The sequence below is a fragment of the Ipomoea triloba genome, chromosome 9 (genome assembly GCF_003576645.1).
Source record: "Ipomoea triloba cultivar NCNSP0323 chromosome 9, ASM357664v1".
NCBI lineage: Eukaryota > Viridiplantae > Streptophyta > Magnoliopsida > Solanales > Convolvulaceae > Ipomoea > Ipomoea triloba.
The window spans coordinates 7403841-7421455 of NC_044924.1; the positions used below are offsets into that span (position 1 = coordinate 7403841).

The 17615-nt window shown below is 36.0% G+C and overlaps 2 protein-coding genes across 5 annotated transcripts; both read left to right on the forward strand.

Moving 5' to 3' along the window:
* The first annotated feature begins 619 nt into the window (after positions 1–619).
* LOC116030038 lies at positions 620–5631 on the forward strand. The gene is made up of 5 exons (XM_031272136.1): positions 620–1112; positions 2781–2893; positions 3018–3392; positions 3789–4566; positions 5076–5631. The coding sequence occupies exons 1-5, from the start codon at positions 881–883 to the stop codon at positions 5141–5143; spliced, it is 1566 nt and encodes a 521-aa protein (XP_031127996.1). The 5' UTR covers positions 620–880; the 3' UTR covers positions 5144–5631.
* Positions 5632–9713: 4082 nt separating this feature from the next.
* LOC116029316 (4-alpha-glucanotransferase DPE2-like) lies at positions 9714–17601 on the forward strand. 4 transcript variants are annotated; one of them, XM_031271261.1, is made up of 23 exons: positions 9714–10036; positions 10395–10751; positions 11111–11228; positions 11326–11381; positions 11465–11592; positions 11663–11789; positions 11902–12098; positions 12531–12609; positions 12727–12765; positions 13571–13690; positions 13819–13920; positions 14056–14139; positions 14238–14480; positions 14555–14680; positions 15224–15298; positions 15517–15588; positions 15868–15987; positions 16109–16206; positions 16326–16485; positions 16577–16675; positions 16754–16951; positions 17108–17201; positions 17307–17601. In XM_031271261.1, the coding sequence occupies exons 2-23, from the start codon at positions 10398–10400 to the stop codon at positions 17471–17473; spliced, it is 2856 nt and encodes a 951-aa protein (XP_031127121.1). In that variant the 5' UTR covers positions 9714–10036; positions 10395–10397; the 3' UTR covers positions 17474–17601. The 4 variants fall into 4 exon arrangements, with proteins under 4 accessions (XP_031127121.1, XP_031127124.1, XP_031127122.1 ...); XM_031271264.1 differs by having other exon boundaries at positions 11368–11381; XM_031271262.1 differs by having other exon boundaries at positions 10398–10751.
* The last annotated feature ends 14 nt before the right edge of the window (positions 17602–17615 follow it).

Sequence of the window (17615 nt, forward strand, 5' to 3'; positions counted from 1 at the left end):
GTAAAAAGAACAAAGCTATGCAAATGCCCAGAAAACTTGCAAGAGTAGGGTGTACACATTTTTTGTTAATCAGTTAACAAATTTTGTTAGGTGGGATTAATATTGATAGACTAATTTTATACCTCCAATAACTTTGAGATTGATCCTATAAGGAATATAACTTAGCGACTGGAAAATTCACCATCTTCTTCAACATTTTTTTTTACATATAATATATTTTCAATTTAAAATGAAAGTAAGTCAGATTACTAATTTAGTTATGTCAAATATTTGATACATTATTATTTTTAGTATATAAATTTTGCTGACGACCAAAATAGTTGTAAGGATTAAAATAGTAAAAAATATTTTCCCACATTTAAATTTCAAATTGTGTTGTGTGTGATAGTGGCGCATATAATTTGGACATGACATGGTTAATGAGCTTAGTTGTCAAAAAGAGTAAAACTTCAACTACCATATTTTAAGTTGTGAATGGATTTATTGCAAAGATCCAAAACACCCACCATTATTCATTATTTCATTATTTCATTTTCAAAACAAAACAAAACCCACAACAAAAAAAAAAAACCAATTTTTTTTCTTCAAAGAACAGTTGATTGTGCAAAAAAGTTACTACTCCACAGTCCACTCTTCCCAAATTCCGTCCTAACCCATAGAAAACAACTGTTAATTGTGCCATATTCTTCATTCTCTCACCTATAGAAAAAGAAATTCTTTATTTTTTTTTTCTCTCTACAGTGCAAAAGGAAGACAGAAGGAAAGAGAAGCAGAAGAAGAGGAAGGAGACAGCTATGGAGAGTTTGTCACCAAACCACAAAGGCTTTCAAGACTAGGGGGAAAACCCACATTGCAGTTACTGTAGGATTTGTTCCTGGGCATGGGAAAGGCGGAGGAAGAGCAGCCCTTACCCATAGCTGGAGAGGGTGAGCTGAGGGCACACCAAAATGCGGAGAACAGAAGGTGTTGCTGGAGAATCAGTGAGAGGGTGAGTTTCAGATGCGTGTTTGCTCTGCTTCTTGGTGTGGGCGTCTTGCTCTCTGCTCTCTTCTTGCTCCCATTCTTCCACCGTGGAGATCCAGAGGATCGGGGCCTGGATTCTAGGTTTGGAGGTACTTTTCTTGATGTTTTGCTTCTCAATTTTAGCGTTTTTTTGGAGTTCACGCGGATCTCTTTGGAAATTTTGTTTCTGCTCTTAATTTGGTTAACTGGGTATCAGTTAAATTTGGAATTTGGGTCTTCTTATATTTATTATTTTTGAGTGTTTGAAATTTCTGTGAGAACTGATGCATTTTTAGTTTTGGTTAATTTTGATGTCTATGAAATTGCTGTTTATGTGAATTTTTTTAATCTTTCTTTATAAAATTAGTTCCTGATTTGGTGTGGACTCAGTGGATTGAAATTTATGGAGATGATTGTTCTTTATTCTATTTTATTTTATTTTTGGTGCCAAATTGTTAAATTTAGAGAGTAATAGTTGCCATCTCAGTTTATTTCAAGAAATCTAGATCTAGACCGGTAAAAGACACACATAGAGTTACCAAGTATGGCAACTTATTTGAAATTAAGTTGCCTGTTATTAAAATCTTGCCAGGGAAATGATCTAAAAATAAAAGGATTCACTCAATTTGACAAATGAACTTCCAATTTCACTTTCTATGCTAACATTTTTCGTTTGATAATCATTAGGTGAAAGTTTTATTTGACACTCAATCAGGTAGGGGTGCATCGCCCATTACTTGAATGAAAATTGCGGGGGGATTTCCTCTGTGCTCTAAGGTGGAGTCCTTGTTAGTGCACATTATGTAGGCTCCACAAAATATGATGCATACCGAGTTTCATAGGGCTTAGAATGTCAAGAATAAAGTGAGAGTGTGATCGAATGGTGCAACTGGGCTACACTAGGCTTAACATCCCACCAATTTTTAAACTTGTCTACCTTTGTATGATTGTCATTTTAATTTAAAATCTTTTCCCAAATATTCGAGTTAATTATGTGGTGGATCATGTTGGTTCATAGATTGTACTTGGGGCAATGCTTAAACCTGCTACAATGAAATTAATAAATGCATATTTGTATTCTGATTGATCCTGCTGTGTGCAAATGGGTAATTTTACTTTTCTCATGTGGTTTGCCCTGCGAGGCTCCTTGATAATTATTGATTATTGTCAATTTTGAAGATGATTATAATATGCTTTAGAAAACAAAAAAGAGTTGGGATAATTGCTTGCCCTACCTGTTTTATGCCTGCTCCAGGGGAGCTCGAAATGCCTCTATAGATACTTATGCTTGACAGATTGAATGCCTTCTATATCTCTAGGGGATTAGTCAGCAGATGGTTCACAAATTTTTTTTAATATTGTTCAATGAATTTCATATCTAACATGCAATTAATTTTGTACTTGGACATCTTAGTTTTTGTGTGTGTGTTTTTTTTTCATTATAACCATCAACAACCTTGTGCTTAGAAGTTCATGGATTGCTAGTAAGATTGAGTAAGAACTTATGGCCATTAACTGTGTGCAGTTCTAGTTGGAAAGGGAGATTTAGGCTGCTGTGGGTTTCTCCCTTTTTGTCTTTGCCTCTTATGTATAACTATATAAGTGGGTAAATGTTGAGCAAGAAACTGGAGTCAAGTCTCTCATGTTACTGTCTTTCCTATTTACTCAATTTTGATTAAAAAAAATCTTAATCAACATGGTTGCATCTATTTTAATTCCAATCTCAGACTCCTTTCACAGTATCCCCAAAATTTTATTTTGTATTTGCAATTTTCCAGGGCATGACATAGTAGCGAGCTTTATGCTTGAGAAACCAGTTTCTCTTTTGGAGGATCATATCTTGCAACTTGAAGATGAAATTTTGGATGAAATAAGTGTTTCCAACACCAAAGTATTCCCCATAACTCTCCTCTTCTGTTTCGTGTGTGGTTTTATTTATTTATTTATTTATTTTTAAATGTGTTTCTTAATTCTCTTTCTAATCTTCCAATTATTATCTGGCCTTCTTATAACAGGTGGATATACTTTCTTTGGAAACTTCAGCCCTATCAAACAAAACCAAGGTCGTCTTTGCTGTTGATTCTGATGTCAAAAGTACGAGTATCTCTCCAACAGCCAAGGCCCTCATCCAGGACAACTTTGTATATATACTTATTCATCAATCAAATATGAGCTTGACTACAGCATCTTTGTTTGGGAACCCCGCATCATTTGAGGTGCTGAAATTCAAAGGAGGGATTGCTGTTGCTCCCTTACAGAAAGCATTCACCTTGCAGAAAGTTCAGATCGTTTTCAACTTCACCTTGAACTTTTCTATTGAAGAATTACAAGTTTACTTTGATGAACTAACACAACAATTGAAGTCAGGCTTACACCTTTCTCCATCTGAGGTTTGCCAATATGAATTCTACATGCTACTATTTCGGTTGTTGATTGTGATTGTGTCACAGAATACTTTGGGTTTAGGGTTTAGGGTTTAGATTATAAAGAAGTTATCAAAGATATTTCTGTTATGATTTTCCATCAGATGTAAGCAACTGAATGCATTTTGAAAACCTTTTAGTCACTGGAGGAGACTTATCAATCATCGAGTAAATAACAGTTTTGAAAGAATTAGGTATTCATTCCTTCTTGTTCTTAGTTTGGCTTTAGATCCCGTTAGGATGATGGAAATAGTTGCAGTTCGATAATGCATTTTTCTGCTCTCGTTCTTATCTGGAGTAGCATATAATTAGCAATGGCTTGGCAATGATGGTATTTAATTCTTCCTTTTTTTTTGGGTGCAGAATTTGTTTATCAGCTTAATAAACCCAAAGGGTTCAACAGTGGACCCTCCCACCATCGTTAGGTCGCAAGTCTTTTTGGTGGTTGGGGTTCCCTCAAAGTCGAGGCAGAAGCAGTTGGCTCAAACAATTACTGGTTCTCATGACAAAAATCTTGGCCTGAATCACACTGTATTTGGTAGGGTTAAACAAGTCAGCCTTTCTTCTACCGTGAATGGCAGTGCTGGTGGTAGTCCGTCGCCTTCTCCCGCCCCTCTTCCTCATCACCACCATCACCACCACCACCACCACCACCACCATCATCATCACCACCACCACCGCCACCACCACCACCACCATCATCATCACCATCATCATCATCATCGAGATTCCAATCTTGCTCCTGCAATTTCTCCTTCTCCAACACCTAAAAGTGCACCTGTGAATTGGAGACAGTCACCAATACCCGTGCCAGCTCTTGCACCTGCCCCGGTGCCTAATCCACATAAGATTCATAAGGCCGAGCCTCCTGCTCCTCCTCCATTTGGTCCAAAACGGAGGTCCCCAACTAAGGAAATTAGGCATAGACGTATGCCACCTGTTGCATCTCCTGTCTCTGCACCAAATGTTGCTCCCTTCGTGGAACCAAAAAGAGAGGCTTCAGCACCTAGTCCGCATAGAGTTCGTACTTCAAGGCCACTGCCAAATGTAGTTTATGCTGTTGTTCCTCCCCCATCAATGAGTATATCTGATGCAGAGCCTCCTGACAAGACACATTCAATTTCACATTTCTCATCATCAGGCAAGTACATTGATTTTAATGCCCCCCCCCCCCCCCCACAAAAAAAAAAGAAGGGAAAATTGCACAAATTCGTCCTTGAGTGTTGGTAATGCTCACTTTTTGTCCTTTCGTGCTCACTTTTCATTCCTGAGTTATACTAAAATTGCAAATTTCGTCCCTAATGTTTTATTAGTAAAGGGACGAAAAGTGAAACGTCAATGATAACTTAGGGACGAATTCTACAATTACCCTATAACTTAGGGACAAAAAGTGCAGTTCCACCCCCCCCCCCCCACCCCCACCCAAAAAAAAAAAAAAACTGGACTAATTTTCAATGGATGTGAACAATCATTCTTCAAATTCTTGTTTGTTTCTTTGCATCCTGTTATCGCTTGCAATGCTCATGGGGAGAAGGATTAAACCAACTTCTACTGTGCATGCTGCATATCGTTGATATAAATTTCAATTACTCCGTATTTCCTATCCTCTTGTTATTCATCCTAGTTAATCTGATGCATTTCTTATTGCAGCATCCACGGGCATTGTTTATCCGTATATATGGGCTTTCCTTTTGTTTCTAATTGCACTACATCCATAGCAACATAACACGACACTAAGAAAATCATCTCCTGCAATCGGAAAAAGAGGAGTTCCACGTGTTATTTCATACAGGCGAAACAAAGCAAAGACAAGAGAGAACTTTGCAGCGGAGCAGGAGGGGAGCAAGGCCAAAAGCCCAAAAGGGCATCCATGCTTCAGGTTGAGTGGATATATGTGTTTTGTGCGTGTAAATACTGATTAAAAATCGAGCACTGGGATGCATTTTCAGGTCAAAGTCGCAGAGGCGACGGGCCTGGTAAAATATGCATCGTCGCTGCTATGTATGATCTCTCCTACATAAGATGTTAGGAGAGATTGAAACCAGCAAGTGTATAAACAACACATTTTTGTTGCTAATATCTTTCTAAAAGTTCACCAGCCTGAATTTTCAGCAGTAAAAATAGCATTTAATTCCACCCTTGAGTTGTGCTGAACTATTTGTTTGTTATTTGTACAGAATAATGAAGGAAGTTGTTTGTTTATTTACTCTTGATTGTAAGTAGTGTAAAATGATCAAAGAACGAACTAGGGAAATGACATTTTCATACTAATCATAATTATGTCATATTAAGTATATGTGACGTGGACGAAGGCGTTGATTGGATCCCTTGTGCACGCATGAAAATTAGGGTTTGATCGGTGCGTTGATTGTGTGACTCGCGATTTACCTCTTCAGTGACTCTAGGGGCGGGATTCGGTGGAGCTTTGGATTAGTTTGGTGAAATTGGGATATTTATGAATTAGTTGACTCATTAAGAGTTAATTAAATGATATAATATTTGACGTTGTTATTTTTCTTTTTATTCAATATGGAAAAACATCTCGTAATGTATTTAACCAGAAAATAGATTATGCTCCTGCGGAAGTATCTACTCGTTACGGAATCTCAGGTGTCAAAGTGTGGATTTCATATAGTTAAAAAAAAAGGGGACGTGCTATATCCGAAACGTACGAAATATAGTAAATATCGTAAAGGCAGATGTAGTAGGGGTTGCAAACCGGACGGTACACAACTTGGTTTTGGAAGATATGGCACTAAAAGTTGTAGAGCTGGTCGTNAAAAAAAAAAAAAAACTGGACTAATTTTCAATGGATGTGAACAATCATTCTTCAAATTCTTGTTTGTTTCTTTGCATCCTGTTATCGCTTGCAATGCTCATGGGGAGAAGGATTAAACCAACTTCTACTGTGCATGCTGCATATCGTTGATATAAATTTCAATTACTCCGTATTTCCTATCCTCTTGTTATTCATCCTAGTTAATCTGATGCATTTCTTATTGCAGCATCCACGGGCATTGTTTATCCGTATATATGGGCTTTCCTTTTGTTTCTAATTGCACTACATCCATAGCAACATAACACGACACTAAGAAAATCATCTCCTGCAATCGGAAAAAGAGGAGTTCCACGTGTTATTTCATACAGGCGAAACAAAGCAAAGACAAGAGAGAACTTTGCAGCGGAGCAGGAGGGGAGCAAGGCCAAAAGCCCAAAAGGGCATCCATGCTTCAGGTTGAGTGGATATATGTGTTTTGTGCGTGTAAATACTGATTAAAAATCGAGCACTGGGATGCATTTTCAGGTCAAAGTCGCAGAGGCGACGGGCCTGGTAAAATATGCATCGTCGCTGCTATGTATGATCTCTCCTACATAAGATGTTAGGAGAGATTGAAACCAGCAAGTGTATAAACAACACATTTTTGTTGCTAATATCTTTCTAAAAGTTCACCAGCCTGAATTTTCAGCAGTAAAAATAGCATTTAATTCCACCCTTGAGTTGTGCTGAACTATTTGTTTGTTATTTGTACAGAATAATGAAGGAAGTTGTTTGTTTATTTACTCTTGATTGTAAGTAGTGTAAAATGATCAAAGAACGAACTAGGGAAATGACATTTTCATACTAATCATAATTATGTCATATTAAGTATATGTGACGTGGACGAAGGCGTTGATTGGATCCCTTGTGCACGCATGAAAATTAGGGTTTGATCGGTGCGTTGATTGTGTGACTCGCGATTTACCTCTTCAGTGACTCTAGGGGCGGGATTCGGTGGAGCTTTGGATTAGTTTGGTGAAATTGGGATATTTATGAATTAGTTGACTCATTAAGAGTTAATTAAATGATATAATATTTGACGTTGTTATTTTTCTTTTTATTCAATATGGAAAAACATCTCGTAATGTATTTAACCAGAAAATAGATTATGCTCCTGCGGAAGTATCTACTCGTTACGGAATCTCAGGTGTCAAAGTGTGGATTTCATATAGTTAAAAAAACATGGGACGTGCTATGTCCGAAACGTACGAAATATAGTAAATATCGTAAAGGTAGATGTAGTAGGGGTTGCAAACCGGACGGTACACAACTTGGTTTTGGAAGATATGGCATTAAAAGTTGTAGAGCTGGTCGTCTTTCATATCGAGCCATTGAAGCAGCGCATCGTGCTATAATCGGACACTTCCATAGTGCTATGAGCAGACAATTCCGAAGAAATGGTAAGATATGGGTTATTACACTTTCAAAATAAGTCAAATCTTGAACTTTGTTGATTTTGTGAAATTTTTAGAATTTTAACTTTGTTAAACATAATATATTAAGTGTGCAGATTTATTATTAATTTAATCTTTTAATTGAGATAAAAACATCCTTCAATTTAACACATTCTTCAATTAAATTTACTATTTTTACCATTTGAAAATTTCAAGCATATTAGGCAAGTTGGGGGCAAATATAACTAGTCAAATGATAGTGGCATTCATTTGTTCACTTTAGGACTTGCTATCCTCAATTATGACTAATTAACAACCTAGTCCTTTTGTACCCATAATTCAATCTTCATTGGATATGTCAATGCTAACATAGTAACATGGGATGTCACAAGTTTTTGTCCCTAAAAAACATATGCCCTACAAAGTCAAGAAGTAACCGTAAAAAGCAATTTTGTTCAACTGTTGAAGAAAAACATTTGTACTTTATTCATTATGTTAATGTGGTATTAAATGTTTTGTTAAATATAATTATTTTAACTAATTATCAAAAATATTTCTTAAAATTATTAATAAACCACAATAAAAGACAAAATTTGTAATAAGAGTAATCAATAATTATGTATTTGAAAACTTCAAATAAGGGGAAAATGACAAATTGTTGTATTATAAAATTAGTTGATAAGAAGTAAGAGAGTGAAATGTTGATGGGATAAGCTGATTTTTGTGACAAATTACACAACTTTTTCTCTGGACATATTGGGATGGGAGCACTGAAAATGATAAGCATGATTGTATGGGACCAAAGTTTGGTTGGTCCATACAGGCTGGAGAAACTGAGGAATGATAGAAAAAGCTTGGAATTACATAAACTATTGTATTAATCTAAACCAATTTTAAACATGTGCAAAAGTTAATGTTATTGTCGGTATGATTTGATTACGATATTCCAATAAAAGATTTGAATTTTTTTTAGAAACTTTAATGTATGTAATTGTTTTTAACAGTATGATTTGATTACGATCTCAACCGCTCATTGATATGCATATCTTTTTCACACACATTATAACAAAAGATATGAAATATTTTTCATACACTCTAACGTAATTAATGTCAATTGTTAGATTAGATCGCAATGATCTTAGAACTTCACAGATCGTACATTCTAATCTTTTTTTTTTGTTTTTTTTGTTTTAAATTTTATTTTATTATTACTTTTTTTTTTTTGGGTGAAACATTACTTGGTGACAATTAAAGAAATCAAATAAAATATGAGAGTGATGGTATAGGCCCAAATGGCACAAAAGGACCAATGACATCAAATGCCTAAAATACATATGATGATTAGATTCATAAATTAAATCAGTCAAAGCAATAACTATGCATTAAAATAATGCAATATTTGATGATCATGTAATTATGAAAAACCAATTAAGACCATAAATACCCTATTATCATATATACTATAACATTTCCACTCTTATACTTCTTCCAAAAGATTAAATCCCCAACTTCAAGAGTCCTCACGTCCCGGCCCGACAAAGTTTTTGGGAGGATGTAAATACCACTCTTTCTTATACTATAAATATAGATCATGGTCAAGGACAATAGTATTGCCTTCATCTACATAAAAATCACCATTGAAGCCTCATTCTCACAACTCACAACTCAATAAAGTTCTTAAGTCAATACACTTATCATCTTTTTGTGTTTATTTAAATGATGATTTTGAAAGTGATGACTACAATGATGAGAATCTTTTAGAAACTTGAACGCAATTGCTTTCGATCCTCGAATCATAATGATCTTAACTGTTTATTGGTATACATATCTTTTCAACACACGTTCCAACGAAATGTACGAAATTTTAAAAGAACTTTAATGTAATTACTTTCAACTGTCGAATTAGATCACAATAATCTTAATTGTTCATTTATAATTGATTTCAATTGTTGGATTAGATAATTTTAGGACCTAACTATACTATCTTACTAATTTTCATCAAAGGACCTAATATTTGCTAAATATAATGGGTCGAATTTGATACTTTTCCTTTCTCAACTAAAATACCGCCCAGGCTTGATTTATCAAGGACGAGTGAAGTAGACCAGTGAAATAGTATCAAGTATCAACCTTTGAATTTTCCGGCCACCGATCACCGAGAGTGGGCTGTCCAATGAGTCATCGCTCGCCGTCACTCTCCCGTGATAATATACAATTGCTGCCTTTATTGCTCTCTTTTCACCACTAGAAAGGCACGAGCTTTCTTCACTTTCCCTCCTCACATTTCTCTGCTTTTCTTTGAACTACTCCAACCCCATAATTGCAGTTTGTGAATTGTGATAAGCCTCTTTCTTGGAAAATATCCCTTTGTGAATTGTAGCAAAGGGATTCCAAAAAAGGTAGCATTTGCCATTTCCGTTGGGGTTTATCTTGTATGAGCTACAATTTAGCTAAAGTTCATTCTACAAGAACATGTATATGTATCTTAATTGATTTGCACTTGAGTTCTCTCTCAATTTCAATCTTGGCATGCTAAAAACCAGTTTTTTTTTTATTTATTTTTTTAATGAAAATTCATTGCCCTCTTTGGTCTTTTGTTCCTTCTAGTCTGGGATTCAAAACTTTTGATTACATTATGATCAAATAATGATTTTTATAGAAACAATGTGAACTTTAACATGGAGAGTCTGAATTTTGTTTTTCAAATGAGTATTTCTTGTCTTGAGGAATTATACTCATTAAAAAACTGTTCTGTAGAAGATGGTGAATCTGAGGTTATTATGTGGCAACAAGTCTCTCAAGTCAGTTAGGTTGAGCTTCAGAATACCATATTATACCCACTGGGGACAGCACCTTCTTGTGTGCGGTTCAGAAGCATTGCTCGGTTCGTGGAATGTGAAAAAGGGTCTGTTGTTGAGACCTTCTCATCAGGGGGATGAACTTATATGGTCCGGAAGCATGCCTGTTCCTCCGGGATTCAAAAGTGAATACAGTTATTATGTGGTGGATGATGAGAAAAATGTTGTGAGATGGGAGGTTGGAAAGAAGAGGAAGCTACTGTTGCCTGATGGACTTGAGGATGGTCTGTTGGTAGAGCTTCGTGATCTTTGGCAGGTGTGATTTTTTTGGCCTCCTTTTCTTTGAGTGTATGAGTGTATCTTCAACAAGCTCTTACTTATCAAAAAAAAAAAAAAAAGAAGAAAAAAGAAATGTGTCGTCAGCTAGCTCCAAATTTAGGACTTAATTAATTTGTACTCGCACAGCTCCAGCTCTTTACGCTGTTATCCTACCTGCATTGACACTGTCAAGGTTATGAGTGTGGCGAACTTTGCCCTATGCTTTTTTATTTTTCCTGCTAAACTTCACTTTGAACATACTGCTTTTTTATAATCTAGAGTTAGTTCAGGATTACTCAGTATTCAGTTTTTATTCTTTGCTTCAATAAGTGAGTTCCTACTTACTTTTAATTTCAGACTGGTTCTGATGATATTCCTTTCAAAAGTGCATTTAAAGATGTCATCTTCCGTAGAACATGGAATTTAGACGTGGAAATGCCCCTTGGGGCTATTCAGAGCAAGTTGGACCAGGAAGGTAACTTTCTCTGGCCAAGATGGTTTTTCCTCTGTACATTTTATTTGCAGTTTGCCAATCAATTATTGCAATCGCCATCCCATGAACTTTTAAACAGATTCAGCCCTCATACAGTTCAAAATATGCTGCCCACATGTAGATGAAGGAACATCTGTAAGATTTCATTGCTTCTGGTAAATTATGATGTTGATATAAGCTATCAATTATAAAGTTGATTCAAGATATAAAATTTATAGGTTTATGTGATTGGGAGTTCCCTAAAGCTGGGTCAGTGGAAGGTTCAAAATGGAATTAAGCTCAATTATGCTGGTGACTCATTTTGGCAAGCAGATTGTGTGATGGGAAAATATGACTTTCCTTTAAAATATCCTTTTGGTTCTTCTTGTTATAGGCAGGATTATTCTTTTTCATCAATCTTCCTTAATACTGTTTACATACAAGTACTGCAAATATGGCAAGGATGGAGCATTTTCTTTGGAACATGGTGCATATCGGGAGTTTTTTATTGACTTCGAAACTAGTCAACCAAAATATGTGATCCTTTCAGATGGCATGATGCGGGTAATCCCTCAATAATACAATTTCTATGTCCTTTTGGTTCTCTAAAGTCTAAACCTTGAATCTTGATAATTAAGTATGATCTTTAAATAGAGTTCAATATCTGTGTAATTAGGAATTTCCTTGGCGGGGTGCTGGTGTTGCCATCCCCATGTTCTCTGTGAGATCCGAGGCCAATGTAGGAGTTGGAGAGTTTCTTGATCTCAAGTTGCTTGTTGATTGGGCCGTTGAGTCTGGCTTTCATTTGGTTCAGCTTTTGCCGATTAATGATACATCAGTGCATGGGATGTGGTGGGATTCGTATCCATACAGGTAACTGTTCCAGGGTTATACAATTAGAAGGACATATACAAATTCGTTTCCTTTTCATTACAACTAAAAATTGCTTGTTTCTCCATTTTGTAATTTACAACCCTAAGTGACTTAATTGCAAAAGACAAATTGCTAAATCTTTCATGGGATTGTTAAACTGAAGTTTCTATGCCTTACTGATTATTAATAATTTGTTAATTTATTCTTCTATAAAATTACATTTTTCCCATTGCGCCTATTTGATGTAGTTGGTATTCATGTCTTAATATCTTATAATCCGGTAATAACCAATGCACTGAGTTAGCCTTTTGCATATATAGAGAGATCATTTCTTATTGATCTTTGTCCCCAGTATATTACGACCTTGCATACCATTTGAATTTTGTTTACAATTACATGGTCTCCTTTTTGTCTTTTTCCTTTGTAATACAGCTCACTCTCAGTATTTGCGTTGCACCCAATGTACCTGAGAGTAGATGCACTTTCCGAAGATATTCCAGAAGATATTAAGGTGTTAATTCCATCTCATTTTCATCTGCTTCTTCTGTTTCTCATTCTAAGAGCTTATCAAAACATGCTGCCCGAAGCAAATACTGAAACCTAATGTATTTTGCCACTCAATGTGCAGCAAGAGATAAAGCAAGCAAGAGTTCAGCTAGACAGAAAGGTAGGTATATATATATAGGGGCAGGATCCCATGAGAATCACCCCTCCTGTGAGAACTGTGAACTCCTCATTGTGCATCTTGTAATGCCCTGATTATGCATTCGTGGAAAAGTGATTGTGTATTTGGAAACATTCTCCAAACGCACTGTCAAGTATTTTCCCAAAAAACTCGGTGGCATTTCTGTAATTACTTTTGTAATTACGAATGCACAATTTGTAATGCCTGATTTGCATTCGCGAATAACTGATTGTGCATTTGGAAATTTTTCTCCAAATTCACTCTCAATTATTTTCCAAATGCACAGTCAAGCATTCCCAAATGCACAACTGTAATTACAAAAATGCCACTGTTTTTTTTTTTTTTGTTTTTTTTGTTTTTTGTTTTTCGTCATTGATCATCTTGGATGGACGGATGAGATTAGTTCTCACATTCTCACGGGAGTAGTTCTCATTTGATCCCAATCCTAAACACATTGCATACTCTCTCTCACAAACTGACACATGCACGTTCACTTTCATATTCTTGTTCATGCATGAATCTTCCTAACAACACTTGTTGGAATGTGGGACAATCAAATTTTAGACAAGCCTATATATCCAATATGTCTTGACTGGCAAATGTCTTGTTACTTTAGCTTTGTTGTTGACTTTCTATACTATCATTGTACTACTTAACTACAACCAATATTACAAGCCCCGCTTCTTCTATGGACATATATCCTGAAAGAGAGTCATTACATCAATCCTAGCCCAACAACCACATGTTATAAATGCCTCCTTCATTTGATTGGTTTTGATAACTACAGGATTTAGATTATGATGCTACCATGGCTACAAAACTTGCAATTGCCAAGAAAATTTTTGTGCTAGAGAAGGACAGAATATTCAATTCGAGCTCCTTCCAGAATTACTTTGCTGAGAATCAGGTTTATGTGTATTATTTTTTCTATTCACTCCTGATATTGTAATTTTAAGTTAGTAAAACCAAGTCCATAAGGAATATGACAAAACAAATGGTATTAATTTCCTCATTCTCAATGTTACGTAAGGGCAGGATTGGTTGAAGCCCTATGCAGCTTTCTGTTTCCTGCGAGACTTCTTTGAAACGTCTGATCACAGCCAGTGGGGCCGCTTTTCTTGGTTTTCAGAAGAGAAGGTACATGGACTTGATATTGTGTGTATCTATCCATTATGCATCTTGCTAGGTGATTAAACTTCAAACTAGTTAAGGAAGTTTTCAATTTCTTATGTTTTATCTTTCCCATTAACAATGTTGCTTTTGTTTCTTCAGCTTGAGAAACTTGTCTCGAAGGACAGCTTTAACTATGAAATAATTTGCTTTTATTACTATATCCAATTCCATTTGCATATGCAAGTAAGTAAAGCTGATTTTAACAATCGTGCATTCCTATTGACTATTGTATCCCTGGGCACGCTCTAGGACAGGAAAAATGACTGTATATATGATGACAGTTGTCAGAAGCGGCAGAATATGCAAAACAGAAAGGAGTAGTGCTGAAAGGTGACCTACCTATTGGAGTTTCGAGAAATAGCGTGGATACGTGGGTCTATCCAAATTTGTTCCGCATGAACACTTCTACTGGGGCACCCCCTGACTATTTCGATAAAAATGGGCAGAATTGGGGATTCCCCACTTATAATTGGGAAGAGATGTCCAAGGATAACTATGCTTGGTGGCGTGCTCGTTTGACCCAGGTTTTTTTTTTCAAGAACCTCGCATTTCGGGGTTGTATTTTTCAATACTTATATTTTATCATCTGATTATGCAGATGGGAAAGTACTTTACAGCTTATAGGATTGATCATATATTGGGTTTCTTTAGAATATGGGAGCTTCCTGATCATGCTGTGACTGGTCTCTGTGGGAAATTTCGTCCATCTATTCCTATTAGCCAGGTAGTCCTACATCGTTTAAAAAAGACCTATTTATGAGATCTTGGGCCTTCATGACACCTACAATTGAAACTAAGGTTGGCTCTTAAAAGCATGTCCCACAAGGGCTAGCTAATGTTGCAATCATTATACCATGGACTATGGTCCACCTTACAAGATGGACCATTGATATAAAGTTCATTATTAGTATACTGAAGTTCATTTTTAGTACATTGAATGCTCATTTTTAGATATACTACCAAAAAATGAATTTTCAGTACATTAAAAATGAACATTCAGTATACTAAAAATGAGCATTTATCTGTGGTCCACATTCGACTATGGTCCATAGTATAATTTGCCCTAATGTTGCAAGTAGGTCCTTACAACACATACTTGCCTTGTTAATATGAGATAAGCTGGTGAGGTGACATTATCACCCTTTTTTTTGTATTAGTTTTTGTTTATTTGTTTGACACTAGGATTTTGTTTTTTTTTTTTTTTTAATTGTACCTTTGCAAGGGGATGTGTAGTATCTTAAATTGATGCACTAAACTGTTCCTTTAGGAAGAGCTTGAGTCAGAAGGATTAAGGGATTTTGACCCCTTGTGTCGTCCATATATTCGATTGGATTTGCTACAGGTACTTGATATATTTTACACTATAATCATTAATCACAATATATCTAATGTCTATCATTTTTTATTTTTATTTTTTTGTTGGCGGTTGGATCAGATGTCTCACGAAATCATGAATAGATAGAAACATTTGTTTGTCAATAACTCAATATTGAAGTCCATCCTATGTAACTATGCTTTGTTGTCTGATATTTACCATTGTTTTTCTGTGCTAACTTGCAGGAAAAGTTTGGAGCTTCTTGGACTATTATAGCTTCAAATTTCTTAAACGAGTATAAAAAAGATTTTTATGAGGTAAATGCCATTTTATTCTGAGGAAAATTACACCTTACCATCTGAAAGTTCAATGTAGACACACTTTACCACCCTGCACATAAAAATTTGGCCTGTCCTGCCTCGTCATCTGCAAAAGTTCATTGTTCTTCTGTGTGTACCTCTCAAATTTTTGGTCACATAAGGATGATTTCTCATCCTTGAAATCTATGTTAAATTGTTAATCGATATAAATGAAAGAATGCCAAACATTTTCTGAGTTAGTTTCAAGTAATTACTTTTCTCTGAGTGTCAATGTAGTTCAAAGAGGAGTGCAATACCGAGAAGACACTCTCGTCGAAACTAAAGCTATTCTTGGAGAGATCCATGTTTATAGAGAGTGAGGAGAAACTACAACGGAATCTTTTTGATCTTTTACAGGTACTTATAATAGGAAAGAAGTGTGCAAAAGTTCTAATGTCTATTTGACGGAAGTGTTTCTATTTATTGAACTTGTTTATGCTAGTTTTGACTTATCACTTATCCTAATCTTTTGTCACAGGAAGTAGTCCTTATCCGAGATCGAGAAGATCCAAGAAAGTTTTATCCCCGTTTCAACCTTGAAGACACTTCAAGTTTCAAGGGTTTAGATCAGCACAGGTGCCAGATTATCTTGAATTTTAAAGTAGTATCTGTCTAGCCTTTACTTTGATGAATTAAAAATTTTACTGCAATTAGTTATTTAAACCTCGTAAACCTATCTGTGTACTGTGTTGCAGTAAAAATGTTGTGAAAAGACTATACTATGATTACTACTTCCACCGACAAGAAAGCCTGTGGCGTCAAAATGCTTTGAAGACTCTGCCTGTTCTTATGAACTCATCTGATATGCTCACTTGTGGGGAAGATCTTGGCATGATTCCTGCCTGTGTTAATCCTGTATGATAGTCGGGCATTAATCACCAACTACTTTTTCTTTCCAGAATCGTGTAAAAAATTGGTAGTTATTGATACGACCGTCTTGGTGCAGGTCATGCAAGAGCTTGGTTTAATAGGGTTACGTATTCAACGCATGCCAAGTGAAGCTGGACGAGAATTTGGTATTCCTTCAGAATACAGCTATATGACGGTAAATTCTTTGTTATCTATATTATATTTGTAGATTTACAGCCAAAGAAACCTCATTCTTTTAAGTTTTAACCCTCAGGTATGTGCTCCATCGTGCCATGATTGTTCCACTTTGCGTGCGTGGTGGGAAGAAGATGAAGGAAGAAGGCGTCGCTATTTCCAAACTGTTGTGGGGTCCGGTGCAATGCCACCCGATCAGTGTACTCCTGAAATTGCCCGCTTTGTCTTGCGGAAGCATGTTGAGTCCCCATCAATGTGGTCAATATTTCCTCTCCAGGTAATTTCAAGTGTTTTCTAGTGTTTACAGCATATAAGAATCTCTGCATAAGTTGATTTGGTCAAGGAGGGAGGGATGTGTTTACATATTTGATAACATGAAAATCATTATCTTGTGTTGATAAAAAGTTGGAACCATGATTTACTTAATGAACAGGATTTGCTAGCACTCAAAGAGGATTACGCTACTCGCCCTGCAGTCGAGGAGACAATAAATGATCCGACAAATCCAAGACACTACTGGAGATATCGTAAGTGCATCTCGTCTCCCCAAAGGGAGAAAAGAAAAAATCTCTGGGAAAATTTTAATGAAACTGTGATCTCATTTATATTTCATACCTTTTCTTCTTACTCAGGCATGCATGTAACAATGGAGTCCTTGCTCAACGATAAATCACTCATAAGCATCATCAAAGGTCTCATCCGCGGGAGTGGAAGATCTTATCCTCAAAAAGAGCTCGAAATGAAACAAGGGAGCGTACCAGTTCCAGGAAATCCCCAGATTTCTTGTGCAGACAAATGAGGTGTCCAAAAAAGCAGCTTATTTAGATAGAAATGCTTGTACCTACAAGTCAGTTTGTATTGAGAGTATTCATAGTAAATGATTGGTTAGAAAACAAAATCTGCAATAAGAAATTTCTTTCAAGAAAACAGGAACCAAACAG

Excerpts from the sequence above, each read along its gene's own strand:
- LOC116029316 (XM_031271261.1), top strand. The coding sequence starts at position 10,398 with ATGGTGAATCTGAGGTTATTATGTGGCAACAAGTCTCTCAAGTCAGTT. Across the intron at positions 11,382-11,464 it reads ATGTAGATGAAGGAACATCT|GTTTATGTGATTGGGAGTTC; the intron begins GTAAGATTTCAT and ends TAAAATTTATAG. Across the intron at positions 16,207-16,325 it reads AAGGGTTTAGATCAGCACAG|TAAAAATGTTGTGAAAAGAC; the intron begins GTGCCAGATTAT and ends ACTGTGTTGCAG.
- LOC116030038 (XM_031272136.1), top strand. The coding sequence starts at position 881 with ATGGGAAAGGCGGAGGAAGAGCAGCCCTTACCCATAGCTGGAGAGGGT. Across the intron at positions 3,393-3,788 it reads TACACCTTTCTCCATCTGAG|AATTTGTTTATCAGCTTAAT; the intron begins GTTTGCCAATAT and ends TTTTGGGTGCAG. Across the intron at positions 4,567-5,075 it reads TTCACATTTCTCATCATCAG|CATCCACGGGCATTGTTTAT; the intron begins GCAAGTACATTG and ends TTCTTATTGCAG.